The 18,370-nt window shown below is 34.1% G+C and overlaps 1 protein-coding gene and 1 non-coding gene across 10 annotated transcripts in view; one reads left to right on the top strand and one right to left on the bottom strand.

The window, feature by feature from the left end:
* The window catches only part of Exoc6b (exocyst complex component 6B), a 586,101-nt gene that overhangs the window by 473,954 nt on the left and 93,777 nt on the right, over positions 1–18,370 (bottom strand). For all 9 annotated transcript variants that reach the window (XM_048804120.1, XM_048804114.1, XM_048804118.1 and 6 more), the window contains one exon: positions 4,834–5,038. In XM_048804120.1, the coding sequence (XP_048660077.1) occupies positions 4,834–5,038 (205 nt within the window). The remainder of the gene's footprint in view (positions 1–4,833; positions 5,039–18,370) is intronic.
* Positions 8,157–8,344, top strand: LOC125617362. The gene has a single exon (XR_007348335.1). It is a non-coding gene; the product is annotated as a U2 spliceosomal RNA (small nuclear RNA).

Here is an 18,370-nt window from a genome sequence, read left to right as displayed (position 1 = left end):
AACATTGACAACACTAAAAAATGGATTACTAATTAGAAAGCAAACACATCAGGGAGGTGGTTAAAAGGATGACAACTGTGAAGAAAGAAAAAAAAGACAAGGAAGATACTTATATTTCTAGTCCATTCAACAGCAAGTTATGGCAGAGGCTAGCTAGCTGTTCACCAAACCTATTTCGTCCTCCTCCTGGTCACACAGCTAGAGTATATTTGTAAACCTCCCATGTAGGGTTTGAGCTCTAGACAATGTAATGTTGGAAGAAGTGATGTTTGCCCACGTTTTAGTTAGCTTTTATGTCTCTGTGACCAAAATACCTAACAAGAACAACTTAAAGAAGGGGAAATTTATTTGGGGCTCACAGTTTCAAAGGTCTCAGTCTATAAATGGCTGACTCCATTGCTCTGGGCCCAAGTTGTGGCAGTACACCACGGGAAAAGGGCCCAGCAGAAGAAAGTTGCTCAGCTGGTAGTGGAGTCCGGAAGCAGAGAAAGGGAAAGGGGGAAGGTGCCACAGGGAAGGGGCACATTTCCAGGACACGCCCCCAGTGACCCAACTCCTCCAGCCACACCCCATCTGCCTACAACTGCCACATTCAAACTAGTATGTACCGATTAGGTTACAGCTCTCATAATCTAATCATTTTACCTCTGAATATTCCTGCATTTAAGGACGACTCACATCCAAACCATAACAGTATATTAAAAAATCTTATTATATTCTTTACTCTATTTCTTCTGTTGTACTCTTGGAAGCTATAGGTTGAAGTTGTAGAACCATAACTTAAAAGAGTCTTGACTCCCTTGATAATCACTTGAGAGGAGAGCTACCCCACCAGGAACATCCATTTTGGCCTTTACATGAGGAAAAAAAAAAAAAATATATATATATATATATATATATAAAAATGAGATTTTGGAGTTTAACTATTATAGCAATTAGCATTATTTAACAAATTCAGAAACTGGTGTTAGAAGCATAATATTACCAACACAACAGCAACCAAAATAAAACATAAAAAAGGGGAAATTTATTTGGGCTTAGTAATCAGGCAGTAGGAATCAAGAATACACTTAACAAGACAAAAGGCTGGACAGCCCTATAATACTGAGAGAAAACATCTGGTAAAACTAGAACCTATAGTAAGTAGAAAAGCATACCAAATGCCAACTGGTCCTGTAGCACTATGAGTGAATAAAAAGAGTTACAGTGTCCAATTGGCATTTACTTTCTGCTTTAATAAGGTATTACATAAAAGAGATAAGCTATAAAAGTCTTCATTAATTTGCAGACTGAAATTATAGGAAATAGAAGACATCCAGAAACTTGGGCCTCAGAGATTTAGAAAGCTCAACACATATAAATTCTAAACAGTAAGTGAAAAGAATAAGGATTGAACAATAAAACTCCAGGAAGACTTCTAGCTGAACAAAGTGACTCAATTCCGATGCAGAGATCAGATTCAAATATGGTCTTCCCATCCACTATTTCGTATAGCCTCAAAGTAAGACCATTAAACCAAAATTAGGCATGAGGCAAGCCCTATGCTTCCCCACCTTCACTAATTCTCTAAACAGGGAAAAAGAAAAATAAAACCATTCTTGAAAACTTTATTTAGGAAACAACATTGGGTACGATATTCACACAGAACCCACTGGAAAGAAACAGATCAGAAGCCTACCAAATTTCAAGGGAAGTATAATGCCCAAAACACACAAATCTGGACTAAATTAACCTTTGACTGTTCAGAGCCTTAAAACAACCCTCAGATCCCTAAACTTGCAGGAGCAGAAAGCAGGGAGAGTAAGACAAATATAGATGTAATTGTAGATATAGATATAAAGAGAGAAAGAAATATGCCTTCTAATGAATGTATATTCCCCAGAATTCACTTCAGGAGTATATGCAGGGGGAAAAAAACTAGTGCACAACTAGAAGCATAGCAGAACAATGGAAAAAGGAGTTCCTTCTAGACAATCAAGGTCTAAGCAAAGAAGTTCCCCTACAACAATGCTGAGGGACTTCCTAATGCCTACCCAAGAGGACCACATGATTTGCTAAGGAGCAGGGAACAGTTTGCCTCCTATTCTTTCCTTTCCTAAATGGAAGTTTTGTTTGTAGTTATTTTTATTCTAGCTTTTTCATTGTGTATTGGGGACAAGAGGAGACACAGGTGCAGATGATTTATAATTTCAGTTAACTGGTCATCAGCCCATGAAGAGCCACATATGGACCTAATGGTGGGGGAGGAGGTGAGCATCCCTGAAAGATACTAGACTTTTTTTTTTTAATTTTTATTGTTGGTTGTTCAAAACATTACATAGTTCTTGATATATCATATTTCACACTTTGATTCAAGTGGGTTATGAACTCCCATTTTTACCCCGTATACAGATTGCNTGAACATCGATGGAGCAGTGTCCCTTTAGTATGCTCTTTTTAGGTCTTTAGAGAATAGACCGAGAAGGGGAATAGCTGGGTCAAATGGTGGTTCCATTCCCAGCTTTCCAAGAAATCTCCATATTGCTTTCCAAATTGGCCGCACCAATTTGCAGTCCCACCAGCAATGTACAGGTGTACCCTTTTCCCCACATCCTCGCCAGCACTTGTTGTTGTTTGACTTCATAATGGCTGCCAATCTTACTGGAGTGAGATGGAAGATACTAGACTTTTGAGATGAATGTTGTGACTAAGTGGGCCACTGGATTCTCTCCCTTAAGGAAGGGGTGGGTGTGTTCTACAGTTATACATAGGGCAGAAGGTGAAGAGACTGGCTTCTATTCACCAAACTCTGTCCTCCTCATCTTAGGGACAAAGTGAGATTACATTTCCCAATCTTCACTGTAGGTAGGTATGGCCATGTTAACTGAGTTTTAGCCAATGCAATGTGGGCAGAAGTAATAATGTGTGAAATTCATGCCTGTCCCCTTAAAAATCCTCCCACATGCGATACTCTTTGGTCTTTCCCTTATGGTTGCAATCTTCAAAGACTAGTATACTAAAGACAGCAGAGCCACACAATGGAAAGAGTCTAAATTCCTAAATCACCATTGTGGGGGGAAAAAAATCACAAGTCAGAAACACCATTTGGGGCTTTATATAGGTGAGAAATAGACCACTTCCTTTCCTTCTTTTCCAATATCCATGAATTAAAATATATATTAAACATTCACTAAGTATGAAGTATATGGTAATTCCTCTCATATCATATCTTTACTTTCTAGGTACTACAGAAGATTGAAAAATACAAAAGATATCTTTATTCAAGAAATGTGTGTACATATACATGCACACACATACACATCTGTATGTATATATCATATTAGGATAATAATTCATACAATAAGAGCTATTCCTGAGATGAAAATTTTTATAGGGGGAATGAAGACCTAATAAAAGTCTGAATTTATAAAAGATTTCTCCAGCATTTCTTTGTATGACAAAAATGAGTCAAACAGCCAATCATTTACACAGATTGAGTACCACAGTAGATATATTCATTTCAACCTGACATGAATTCTGCTAGAGGATCCAATTTTACAAGTGATTTGTTTGAACTTCAGCAACTCTCTCAACTTCCCCTGAGCATTCATTTCTTCAGAATATTAAGGAATATTAAGGAATGAGACCAGCTAACCTCATATTAAACAAAGAAATAGTGTTCTTAATAGATCCTTTCATCAAAAGGGAAGTAAAGTTAATTTCTTACCCAGAGGCCTAGGAAAAACATCCTTTAAAAAGACAACTTCCACACTCACCTATTTTCAAAGTTTGGCAAAAATCAGTAAACCATAGTTGTTAAAGATTTGTACCAGATACCTGTCTTCCTATACCCAGCAATGCAAAGTTATATTTTCAATGATTACTTTTTGTTTCTTTATCATTATAAAAAAATCATATAATTATTTCTATCAGGCTTGTCATTAACTAGTTTTAAACTGTAAAGTGCAATGCTAACAAAATTTTTAAAAAGAAAATATCTGCAGTGCCTTAGTAAAGGGTAATCGGCAAATCTCTTGATCCAAATATAATCTGTTCCCTCATTCTCCACAGAATGATAAGAACTACAAATGACCTATTCAAAAACACTGTTGTTATAAAACCAAAAAACACTTTCCATAAACAACTAAATCTTCTATTTATTGTTGTAGGCTACATCATTAGGTATACTGAGAAGTTTTAATAAAATCAATGTGGCTTAAATTTTAAAAAGTAAGTACTACTGCAAGTCATTACTACTCTTTTATTCATAATGACAAAAGAAATCCAGATGTTCTTTGCAGCTTTCATGACTTAAGAGACAAAGATTTTTTTTAAAAAATCTAAATATTTCTAACACATTTATTAATTTGTCAGCTATAAATAAATTCCTTTCTGTGATCATGATTCACAGCATTTCTCAAAAGAAAAATGATACCTTTTAATATCAGAAATACCCATATAAAATATGTCATATTGCTTACATAGTAGATAATCCTGCCAAAGGCACATGCAACGTAATTTAGATAATTAACTATAAAAAGAACTTTAAAATACTATGAGCATCAAATCATAGCCAAAACCAAGGGAAGTATTTTTTAATTAATTTTCCTCAATTCTCCAATATAAATCATCATAACCAATCAGTATCTACTGACTATCCACAGAGCAAAACCATATAATAGTCAATAATTCATTGCTCTGTTAAGACAATAAGAAAGGTTTTTAATCATGTATTCCCAAAGACAAAGGACTTCCTTAAAATGATAAGAAACAGGACATTTGGCAAAGAGAAACCCATGTTTAACTGAATACTTGCAAAGTCATTGGCCAACCTATCACAAACCCAAGACCTACTTGCTTCATGGCAGTCTCTCCAATTTTGTCTGAATGTTTGCGGATGCTCTCCAGAAAGTCTTTGAGATCAGACATAGAAACATCCTTTATTTCTTCTCGAAGCTTGGGAATGTTATCCACCATCACCTTGCAGAATCGATAGTGGCTTACTTGAGGCAGATAGGTATGTTCTAGATGTTCCAGAGTTTTCAGTGCAGGATAATGCCTACAAAAGGAATTTATCACCTTTAGCTGGACTTTTAGTCTTCTTTAGGGTCACAGACATATTCCTCAGTAAAAATTTTTAGGCTAAATTAGTTTTCACTGTACATTAGATAAATACAGTTTTAACTAAAACATCAATGAAAAAAATCTCATTAAAAAATAACATATGCTTTCAAAGACTAGAAAAATATAATCAAAAAGATTTTATCAAAAAATGTGTAAAACTTAAAATATCTAATAAGGAATTAATTACATAAAGATTAAAATAATTTTTAAAAGATCATCTCAGTGACCAAAAAAATCATCCTATAAAACGAAGTACTGAAAGCTACACTTCTACTACAGCAGAGTAAAGAAACTGGCAAATTTTCTACCCAAGAAAAAACAAATATACACTGGACAAAACTACCAAAAACAACCATTTCAGAGTTCTGGAAATTGAACAAATGAGAACAACAAATCCAGAAATGTTTATTCATGAGAACTGCTCAACAATGGGGCTCTTGTAGTAATCTTGCCTGGGGCTACTTCCATCACTCACCTACCCCTACCAAAAACCACCAATTACCCTTCTACTGGTCATTAGTCATAGCTAGTCATGAAAACTTGACATTAGGGAAGGACATGATTTGGAGCGGAGGGTGAAAACCCCATATTTGAAGTAGTAAACTCAATAAAAAAATTAAAATTAAAATATGAATAAGGAAAGTCTCCAGCTCTACTTGTCTAAAGTTGCAGTCTGGGTTGGGGCAAAGGGCAGACTGAAGAAAAAAATTCAAAAGGAAGGTCATAGAAAGAACATATAGAGAGAGGCTCTCTGCACAGCTCTAGCTGTCTGATGTGCAGACATACATGGGACATCTAAAAGGGCCTAAGCACCTCACATGTGCCTGGCGGACTAGGAGGCTATAGGTACATACATAGGCCTATCAGAAAGTAAAAACTCAAGCACACTTGGAACCTACCTGAATTTTTTAAACATTTTTATTGCTACATTATTATTATACATAATTATGGGATTCATTATGCCATATTCATACATGCACATAACATATGTGATCACTTTCATTTCCCTCCCCTTCACCTCCCTCCCCCTAATCCACTTGCTCTACTCTACTCATCTCCCTTCTATTATTATGATTATTACTTCAATTAGTACATTATATAAATTATATGGGATTCATTGTGGTATATTCATACGTGGATACAGTAAAATTTGGTAGATTTCATTTGCCAGTGTACTTCCCCCCATATCCCCTTCCTATACCTAAATTTTTAACTCACTCCATAATCCACATACAAATCTATTGGCAAAGAGTGGAAACCAGCTTAAGTTTGAGTCCAGCCTCTGACCAATCATTAGCTGATGATATCCTTTAAAAATAAAAGTGAAATGAAATACATTTTCAAATAACAGACAGATAATGCCTTGCTAGCCAACTTGCCTTACAAGAAATACTTTTAAAGAAAGCTCAAAAAGAAGTGACAGGAGTTACTTGAATTCAGACAACAATGAAGAGCATAGGAAATAATAAATGCATACTGATTATAAAATATTAAATATACATATTTCCAGCCTACCTTAATCCCTGGAACTCAGAAGGCTGAGGCAGGAGGATTGAAAGTTCAAAGCCAGTCTCAGCAATTTATCAAGGCCCTAAACAACTTAGTGTGATCTATTAAAAAACAGAAAGCGCTGAGGATGTAGCTCAGTTGTAAAGGGCCCTGGGTTCAATCCTCAGTGACAGAAATTTATATAAATACACATACATATATATGTTACTATGGTATTATATATGTATACGATATGTATATTATATGCATACACATATACACACATTTTTCTCTTAATTTCTTCAGAAGATAAGGTATTTTAAAGTAATACAACACTGTATTGTTTGGCTTATAAAATATACGGATGTTATATGTGAACCATAATATAAAAGATGAGTGAAGAAAGGAGTTAGGATGAAACAGAACTATAACTATGTATATCAAATTTGTAATGGCATAAAGTAAACTATGGTAAATTAAGATGCATATCATAATCCATAGAGTAACTCCTAAGAAAGTAACTCACAAAAAAAAAAAGCCAACACTGCCAGATGGAATTTTTTTTAAGCATAATCCAACTGATTTCTCTCTGAAAGAAATATAATTTAGATTCTAAGACACAAATGAACTGAAAGTAAAAGATGGAAAATGATATACTAAAAAAATAGAATAGCTATGTTAATATGAGATACAAAAGATTTTAAGACCACAAATATTGCTGACAACCCAGAGAAACATTTAATATTAATAAAAGATATAGTATTTATCTTATTGGCCATAAAGCTTTCATAAGCATGGGAGGATAAATAAAGCTAAGATTGAAAAAACTAATGAAAACAAAGTTAGTCATGCATAAAAAGAACATAGGAATTTGGGCAGGGATGACTACTGAGGATGAACTGAGGGGCACTCAACTACTGAGCCACATCCTTAGCCCTATTTTGTATTTTATTTAGAGGCAGGGTCTCACTGAGTTGCTTAGTACCTTGCCTTTGTTGAGGTTGGCTTTGAACTTGTGATCCTCCTGCCTCAGGCTCCTGAGCCACTGGGCTTACATGAACATAAGAACTTTAAAGGGGAAATAAACTGGTAAAGATTATTTGTAATGCATATATAAAAGATTAATAACCTTTGGTTGTTGCTTTTTTTTTAAGACTACAATTGGGGCTGAGGATGTAGCTTAGTGGCAGATCATATGCTTATCAAGCACAAGGTCTTGTTGATCCCCAGTACCACAAAAATAAATAATTGAATAGAAATAAACAAAGAGAATTCACATAAAAAATGGAGAAATCAACATATAAAAACAAAAGTTGAACAGAAGATTAAAAAATGCAAATCAGAAACAGAATTTTATCATTCAAACTGCCAAAGATTCCCTAAAAGATAATGTCTATTATTATCAGTATTGTAATAAATGAAAATGCACAGCCTTCGGGTGAACAAGTTTTCAATGAAGAATGTTGGCAAAAACAACTATTTCAAACATAACATGTCCATGTATTAAAGAAATAGTAAAAAGTCTGTAATACTGTTAAATGAAAATTATTTCAAAAAATAAATTTAGTACTTATCAGCCTTTGGGCTAAGATCAAGTATAATATTTGTTTTTATCGGTGTCATAACTGATATGTTCTCTATCTATGGACAATGTATCAAATGAAATTTTTGGAGCAGGGAGATGGAATGGGAGCCTGCTCCATCCACTCCATCAACTTTGAATTACAGTACCTCTAAGAAGGGTACAACAATTTTTAAAAAATGATCTTATAAGAATAATCATGACATTTTAAAAACTATGTGTATATATATCATTTATCAATATATCATTAATTACAAAAACACATATAAATAATAGAGAAATGAGTAGAAAAATACATGCAAAAATATTAACCATGATTTTTTCTTTGCACAAAAATATTATGAGTGATAATTTGCTTCTTCAGGCTTTTAATTTCCTAATTTCCACATTTCCCATGATGTACGTAAGTAAAGGAAAAACTATAAATTAAAAAGATATATAGCTCAACTCTGGATTTAAAAAATGATTTTTGCAACTGATACTTAGGCTTTTCTTGCTCCAAAGCACTCAATACCATAAACACTAAAGACTAGAGACGGTTTGTTTAATTTCTTTTATGTCTTCTCTCATGTGTTCCAAGAATCAAAATCTTAGTTCAAATAAATGGACAGAAGAAAGGTTTATTCCTCCTAAATTTAGAAATAAAAGCACAATTATGATTAGATCTCAAATAGTTGGTTTTATTAAAATTTTACAGACTCAAAGAAAACAGTACAAGTCACATGGTTTAATGTAAACAGAATGGTGTTTATACTACAATTAGGTATGAAGAGCTATGTGTAATAAAATGCAGTTCCTCTAGAGAGAAACTTTAGAATGGATAGAAATTAAGCCAAAAAGATAAACACACTTTGGGGTTTAGTTATATTTTGGAACACTGTTTATAGAATGAGAAAAATCTAACAATGTTGCCTGCAGACACAAGGCACATTCACTGATGAGACACATGGCTCATGCTGAAAACATCTGGTCTGTCAAATAGCTCCACATTTTTCAAGGCTAATTAGTATAAAACTCAGTGATTCCTTGCAACAAAGAATGTTACCTTACTTCCCCCATTATCTCTTCCCCAGCATACCCAGATTCCAACAATAACAGATCAATTAGATCATTCAAATTTCTACTATATTTCAATATCAATGGCAGATAAACAATGACAGCTAATAAACACCTGTATAACAGCCACCAAAAGAAAAAAAAAATTCTATTCCAGTGGTCATGGACATCCCATGCTAGATTCTGACTTTACTTTTGACAACTTCCAAACATTAAAACTGAATCCAAAGCCAAATTTCTAAGTTTCATTTGCATGTGTGTTTAATCTCTTTTACCCTCTTGCAGAGCCCCTAATAGAGATATCAGCATAAATAAACTAAAGGAAATATAAAGCAGAAAATAAAAAGCAAGAAGGCAGAAGGAAATGTCTAAATAATACTATAAGCAGATAAATAAGGTACAAATAACCTAGACAAAGTTGAATACCATCTTTTTTTTTAAAAGAGACAGAGAGAGAATTTTTTAATATTTATTTTTTAGTTTTTCGGTGGACACAACATCTTTATTTTTATGTGGTGCTGAGGATAAAACTCAGTGCCCCACACATGCCAGGCGAACGCACTACCGCTTGAGTCATATCCCCAGCCCTTGAATGCTATCTTAACTAGAGGAATGTTGATGGAAGCAAGTCACAACTATAATAATTCTTTTTTAATCTAGAGTATGATTAAACTATGAAATAAAAGCTTTTAACTTAGGAAAATATTAATTCCTTTCCTAATCAAAGAGTATCATTCACAAAAACTTCATCCTTTCTATATGCTAAAGATAGGCAGTCAGATATCTTTCTTTTGGGAGCATAAAACCCAGTAGTACAAATAGTATTTATAGTTTTAAAACAAAACAAAATTAGGCTTCCAGCCATAAAAGCATAACAAGAAACAGACACGACCTCCCAGTTTATAAACAAGTAAAGTACAGGCTAAAACATGCAAAACAACTGTTTTCAGTCATTTGGCTTCAGGCAACACAGAATTATGATATCCAAAAAAGGGGGGGATCACGGTGAGTTTTAGAGAGTTATTGTTGTTTGTTTTTTGTGTTTGTTTGTTTTTGTTGCTTTTGTTGTTTATTTGCAGGGGGATAGTGCTAGGGCTGGAACCCAAGGCCTCCCACATGGTAGGCAAGTACTCTACCACTGAGCTATACTCCCTAGCACCTACAATGCGAATTTAATAATCTCTGAGCTGTCTACCTAAAGGTGATTTCGAAATCATGAATACAGTCAGAGAAAACCAAACACAGCCCAGCCCAGCAGATTTGTTGTCTCTCAGGAAGGTGAGAGCAGTTTAAAGGAAGAAATTTGGGAAAAAAAAAAAAAACTATAAAGGGGTTCCTTGAATCTTTGCCAGCTGTAGGAAAAGTGAAATACCACATGGACAGATAAAAAGAAGGAAAGGGGAATAACAGAGGGAAGAGAAACGGAAATACTGACAGGGAGTAAAAGCTGAAGACTTCAAGAAGTTCAGACAAACAGGGAAACATCTTAACTCTGAAGAGCCAAATGAAGAGTTCTGAGGGACTGCTCAGTATTCAGAGTAGATTATAGAGGAATGATGTCTTATTTAGTAAAACTAACTCACTTTGGAATGAAAGTGAGCATAAAGATGGGGGTCTGAGGGATCAAAGTAATCTACACACATAACTGTTTGAAAAATAAAATCCAACACTAAGGAGAAAAAAGTTTCCCAAAATCCAGCCACTCATCAATATAATATCATGATGTTCATTAGTCACTCAAAAATTACTAGACATAACAACTCACCTATAACTTTAATAACCAAATCAGTCTCCATAAGGAGATTCAAAAAAGCTAGAAGTGGCAGAACTTGGAAAGAAGCATATGAAAACAGCTATTAGAACTGTGTATTTAAAGAAAGACACAAAAATGATGACAAGAATAAAATATTTTTTAAGAGAGAGAGAGAGAGAATTTTTTTAATATTTATTTTTTAGTTTTCAGCAGACACAACATCTTTGTTTGTATGTGGTGCTGAGGATCAAACCCGGACCGCACGCATGCCAGGTGAGCGCGCTACTGCTTGAGCCACATCCCCAGCCCATAAAATATTTTTTTAAAAAATACAACTTCTAAACATGATTGGTACAGATAAATATAGCAATAACATTTACTGTAAATAGGTAGTAGGCAGATGGGGTGGGGGGTCTTTAAATCACTTTTGTGATTATATCAATCTGTCCAACATAGATATAACTGAAGTTCCAGAATGACAATGGGAAAAGGACCCAAAAAATGTTTTGAAAAATAACATCTGAGCTGGGCATGGTGGCACACACCTGTAATCCCAGTGATTCAGGAGACTGAGGCAGGAGGATTGCAAGTTCAAAGCCAACCTCAGCAACTTGGCAAGGCCCTAAGCAACTTAGGAAGACCCTGTGTCAAAATAAAAAATGAAAAGAGCTGGGAATGTGGTTCAGTGGGAAAGCACCCCTGAGTTCAATTTCTGGTGAGAGAGAGAAAGAGAGAGAGAAGAAAAGTAACATCTAGACATTTTCCAGATTTTATGAAAACTATAAACATACAAATCCCAAAAGCTAAACAAACCACAAGCAGGAAAAAATACATATATCTAAGCACATTAACACATATTTATACAAAAGTGCAACAAAATTGAATTGCTAAAAACAAATAACATCAAAAGCTTTAAAACGACTGGAGAAAAAGACATATTACATACAGAGAAACAAAAGTTAAATTGTCATATACCTCTTTTCAGAAACTACACAAGCCAGAAGACAATGAAATGATTTCTTATCAACTAATGAAGGTTTAAAGCTAGAATTGCATACCCATCAAAACTTTTTTTCAAAAAAGGTGATCAAGAAGATAGAAAACAGTAAGTATTGACTGGGATATGCAGAAATTAGAACCCTTGTATGCTGCTGTTAAGAAGATAAAAAGATGCAGCTGCTTTGCAAGACAGTCTGGAAGGTCTACACTTCCATTCACAGGTAGAGTATATCAAGAGAACTGAAAGCATATGCCCACTTAAAAACTTACATATACAATAGCAGTATTCATAACAGCTAAAAAGTAGAAATAACCCAAATGTGCAATAAACAAAATGTAGTATATCCATACAATGAAAGAATGTTCAGTCATAAAAAGGCATAAAGTAGTGATCCATGCCATATATGGCTGAATCTTTTTATTTGTTCTAATCAGTTATACATAACAGCTGATTCATTGTACACAAATGGAGCTCTTTGATTCATTGTACACAAATGGAACACAATTTTTCAATTCTCTGGTTGTACATGAACTAGGGTCACACCATTCATGCAATCATACATGTACCTAGGTTAACAATGTCTGCCTCATTCTATCATCTTTCCTATCCTCATGCTCCCTTTCCTCCCATCCCTCCCCTTTGCCCAATCCACAGTTCCTCCACTCATCTCATGCTCCCCCACCCCACTGTGGATTAGCATCCACCTATCAGAGAAAACATTCAGCCTTTGGTTTTGGGGGATTGGCTTACTTCACTTTAGAATGATATTCTCCAATTCCATCCACTTACCTGCAAATGCCATAATTTTATTCTCTTTTATTGTTGAGTAATATTCCATTGTGTATATATACCACAGTTTCTTTATCCATTCATCTATTGAAGGGCACCTAGGTTGGTTACACAGTTTGGCTATTGTGAATTGTGCTGCTATAAACATTGCTATAAACTATAAAAATTGTGTTGCATCACTGTCGTATGTTATTTTTAAGTTCTTTGAGTATAAACTGAAGAGTGGGATATTGGGTCAAATGGTGGTTCCATTCCAAGTTTTCTGAGGAATCTCCATACTGCTTTCCAGAGTGGTTGTACCAATTTGCAGTCCCACTACCAATGTATGAGTATACCTTTTTCCCCCACATCCTCGCCAACACTTATTGTTTCTTGTCTTCTTGACAACTGCCATTCTGACTGGAGTGAGATGAAATCTTAGTGTAGTTTTGATTTACATTTCTCTAATTGCTAGAGATGTTGAACATTTTTTCATATATGTGTTGATCAATTGTACATCTTCTTCTGAAAATTCTCTGTTAATTTTCTTAGCCCATTTATTGATTGGGTTGTTTGGGCTTTTGTAGTGTTAAGTTTTTTGAGTACATGACTGAATCTTGAAAACACTGTGCTAAGAGGAAGAAATCGTATACAAAAGGCCACGTATTGTATGATTCCAATTATATAAGATATTCAGAACAGGCAAATCTCCAGAGATAGAAAGTAGATTTGTGGTTGCCTGGATTCAGGGGAAAGAGAAATGAGGACAAGTTTTCTTTGGATGGGGGTTATTAAAATTTTGTAAAATCAGGTAGTGGTAGTGGTGGCATAACTTTGTGAATGTTCTAAAAACACTGAAATATACACTTTAAAACAATAAAATAACTCAATTTTAAAAATGATGATGAAACTTCTGTTTCATAGTCAAGACAGAATCAGAGGCCATCTTTACGGGAAATTAACTTGTCTGTTTTCTTCTTTTTTCTTTTTCTGACTATATCTACTGCCTTGTCTTGATTTATAAGCAAAACCTGGAAAACCTACAAAATAAATGTTTTGTGGTTTATTTATAAATAATACAGAAAATATTGCTGTTATTTTTGGTGAGAAAATCAATTTTGTATAGTTTATTCAATCCAAATAAAATGTCCATTTTGTTTTTAAAAAAGATGGTAAAATAAAAACTTTTTCAGAAAAACTGTATGCTGAGAGAATTCATAACCAGCAGACTGATCCAACAAGAAATGTTAAAGGTCACTGTCCAAGTAGAAGGGATAAATAACACCAGATGAAAATAAAGAACATAACATATTTCTTCAACATAAAGAAATAAAAAGGGCCACATTTGTAGTTAAATATGTGGATAAATATGAAAGAATATTCTCTTATTTTTTAGTTTCTTTAAAAGGTAAACGATGACTTACAGCAAAAATGAAAATGTATTTTAGGCACTATATCATATTTTGAAATAAGATCTACGGGCTGGGATTGTGGCTCAGCGGTAGAACGCTCGCCTCGCACAGGCAGGACCCAATTCGATCCTCAGCACCACATAAAAAAAAAATAAAGGCATTGTGTTGTGTCCATCTACACCTAAAAAATAAATTTAAAAAAAAAGAAAGAAAGAAGATCTATAACAATAATAACACAAGGGAAGGGAGGGTAAAATGGAAGCTTTTTAAATTTTAATTGACAGATAATAAGTGTACATATTTGTGTAGTATAGAGTGACAATTCAATACATGCATACAGCATGTATTGAGCAAATGAGAATGGCATCTCCCTTTAAATGGAAATATATTGTTATAAGAATCTTGCATTGTACATGACTCAACACGACATTATTTAAAGATCCATCAAAAGTTAAGTATTGTAAAGTTAGAAGCAATTGTTAAAAAGATAAAGAGATACAGATAACAAGGCATTAGTGTAGACAAAATGGAATCCTAAAATACAGTCAATTGATTTAGAAGAAGGCAAGAATACTGAGAAATAACAAAGAACAGATAGGACAAATTGAAAATAAATTAGAAGCTGGGCACAGTGGCACACACCTGTAATCCCAGCAGCTTGGGAGGCTAAGACAGGAGGATTGCCAAGTACAAGACCAGCCTCAGGAACTTAGTGAGAACCCTGTCTCAAAATTTTAAAAATAGTGGGGATTGGGGATGTAGCTCAGTGGTAAAGCACCCCTGAGTTAAATCTGCAGTACCAAAAAAAAAAAAAATTAGAAGATAGATTTAAACTCATACACTGATGATTGCACTCATATTAAAGATCTAAATGGTACAGTTAAAAAACAAAGATTGAGACATAACACCCTTTTTAAAAAGCAAAAATGCCCTATAAAATAACAGGCCCATAATCCTTAAAAGATCACAAAAATCAAGGGAAGACTGAAGACAATTACAGACTCAAGAAGACTAAAGAGACATGACAACTAAATAAAGCATGTGATTTGAACTGAATTCTTTGGCTATAAAGAATAATGATTGAGGCAACTGGCAAAACTTGAATTAGGTAATTAGATGTAAGAATTAGATGTTAGTAATATATCAATGTTAATTTACATTTTCTGTCCATTGTGGTCGCATAGAAGAATATATCTATTTGTAGAAAATCAGACTAAAGTAATATGACTATATCATGTTAGCCTCTTTCAGTTGGTGTGGGAAAAAGACATTTATATTGAACTTGGAAATACTTTAAAATAAATTTTATTTAATATTCACAAAATAAATTTTTGACTATATCAAAATGTAAAATTGCCATACAACAAAAAATATTAAATATACAAAGTTAATAAATAAGCCATACATTGTAGCAAATAACAGAAAAAGACATCTAAAGTATATAAGATTATGAACAAAGAAGAAAAAAAAAACAACCACCTAGAAAAATGTGCAAAGCATATAAAAGAAAGGCTCTTCAATGTCTAAAATCTACTCTCAGTAGCAATAAAATCAAAGAAATGAAAAATCATAAGTGACCTAAAAATTTCACAACCATTAGAACGGCAAAAATAAAAAGTGGAGACACTACCAACAAGTGAAGTAACAGAACCTCTCATAAAATGCTCATGGTAGTGTGTAAATGGGTAAATCACATTGGAGACAATATCTAATAAGACTGAAGACCACACATCCTTCTTTGATCCAGCTGATCACCTTTTGGGTTTAAATGCTATGCCAGCTAAACTGGCATCACCTGGCAGCTTGGTAAAAAATGCAAAATCTCAACAACAACCCCAGACCTATTCAATCAGATCTACATTTAGCAAATCCCCAAAACAAAACTTGAAGAGCACCACTTTCAAGAAATTTTGAATGTGAGTCCTTAGAGATATGAGCAAGGATATTTATTGCATCATTGTCTGACACAGCAAACAGTTGGAAACATACCAAATGTCCCTCAGTATCAGTCAGGATACTTATCCTACAGTAACAACCCCCAAGATCTCAGTGATTTAAAACAACAGTTTAAAACTTACTCACATTATACATTCATAATAGGCTTCCAGGAAAGCTCATTGAAGGTACTCAAAGACTCAACTACCATCTTTTAAAGCTGGCATTTGCTCTGACCAAGGAAAAATAAGAGAACTCTGGAGGGCCATGCACTGGAAATTAATGCTAAACCCAAAATGATCATTTATGCTCACATTTTATCAGCCAGAACCGAAAACATGGCCCAACCTATACAAAGGAAGCCAGAAAAAAAAGTAATCCTATCTGAATTAGGTAATTAGATGTATCTGGTGCCAATTGAGCTAAAAATATTGGTGAGCAATACTTAAGACAACCACTGAAATTGGGAAGAGAAATATGAAATATTCATATATAGACAATCATAGAGTAATAATACATATATTATTAATATATATCTATATAAAATATAGATAATCATAGAGTAAATAAAATAAACATTCTAAAACTATATACATAAAGAAAATAAGCTCTCTATTGGTATCTAAGCCCTATAAGGGGAGATATTTTTGTCTGTTTTGTTCACAACTACATCTATTCCCAACAACAAGAATAATAGCTATGTATTCAATTCATTTTTGTTGAGTGAAAGAATGGATCTCAAAAAACAAGTACTGAGGGGGCTAGGGCTATAGCTCAGGGGCAGAGCACTTGTCTAGCATGTATGAGGAACTGGGTTCTATCCCTAGCACCACATAAAAATAAACAAATAAGATAAAGGCATTCTCCATCTACAACTACAAAAAAAAAAAAACTTTTTAAAATAAATATCATGAATCCTCTATGTAAATGTTTTTGAGCTCAAAATAATATATGATTTACAGATATTTAAACATGGACTAGGACACACAAAACTATGGTACCTTAGGTAAGGAATGAGACCAAGGAAGGGAACAAAATTTTTATTTATAGCTTTTGAAAAAATATATCTAACTCTCCATGTCTATATATGTACGTATGTGTATATATACATACACACATATATTATGCCATATGTAGTTATACACATTATATGTATAAATCAAAACTAGAAAATTAACATCTCCTAATTAGAACAATTCCACCAGTTGGTGGGTTTTTTTTTTTTTCCTCTGTAATTTTAGATCTTTACTGAAAGGTTGTTATGGTTTAGATGTGGCATCCCCCAAAAAAATCACATGTGAGACAATGCAAGAAGGTTTGGAATAAACCTTAATTAAAAAAAATAAATGATTAGGTCATAGCCTTAACCTAACTAGTGAATTGCTCTGATGGGATTAACTGTGTGGTGACTGGAGGCAGGTAGAGTGTGGCTGGAAGAGTGGTTCGTTGGGGGCATAGTTATGGGGTAGATATTTTGCATCTGAAGAATGGAGTCTCTCTTTGCTTTCTGATCACCTTGTGAGCTGCTTCCCTCTACCACACTCTTCCACCATGATGTTCAGCCTCACCTGGAGCCCTTAGGAATGGAGCCTGCTGTCAATGGATTGAGACCTCTCAAACTATGAGACCCTTAAATAAACTTTCCCTCCTTTGCAATTGTTCTGGTCAATTCCTTTAGTTGCAGCAATGGAAAAGCTAACTAAAACAAAGGTTATTTGGGAAATACTACTGCTTTCATTTCAAATTGATCAAAACTTCTCATAGTTTTCTACCTACATATTTATATGTGAGTGCATCCTCTTGGAAAAAAAGGGAGTCTGGGAGATAATTTGAAGAAACTCAACATTTCTGATAGCTCATGCTTTAGCTTCAAATTTCTTGAGCATTTAGGATTTTTATCCAGTATCTCCAGTCTTATTTCAGTAATAATTATATTTTAACTGCATTCTTTTTAACATTCCAAGAAGATGTACTCTGTTTATCCTATTGTTTCAGGCACTCTCCTCACACTGGAGGGTGTCCCAAGGCACAGAGGGTTGGAATGCTTACTTCTATTTTGGGAATAAGAGTCAAAAAGTCACTATAGAGTTTCCTCTGGAATAAAACCAGAAGAAAACACTATATAGGGAAAGAATCCTCTAAATTTAACATAACCTTGTCTTTTGTGATGGTTAATTTTATTTGTCAACTTGGCTATGCCATGGTACCCAGTTCCAACATTTTTTTCTAGATGTTTCTGTAAAGGTTTTTTTTTTTTTTTTTTTTTTGGAAAA

The sequence above is a fragment of the Marmota marmota genome, unplaced genomic scaffold (genome assembly GCF_001458135.2).
Source record: "Marmota marmota marmota unplaced genomic scaffold, marMar, whole genome shotgun sequence".
NCBI classification, from domain to species: domain Eukaryota; kingdom Metazoa; phylum Chordata; class Mammalia; order Rodentia; family Sciuridae; genus Marmota; species Marmota marmota.
This window is presented reverse-complemented; position numbering and strand designations above follow the sequence as displayed.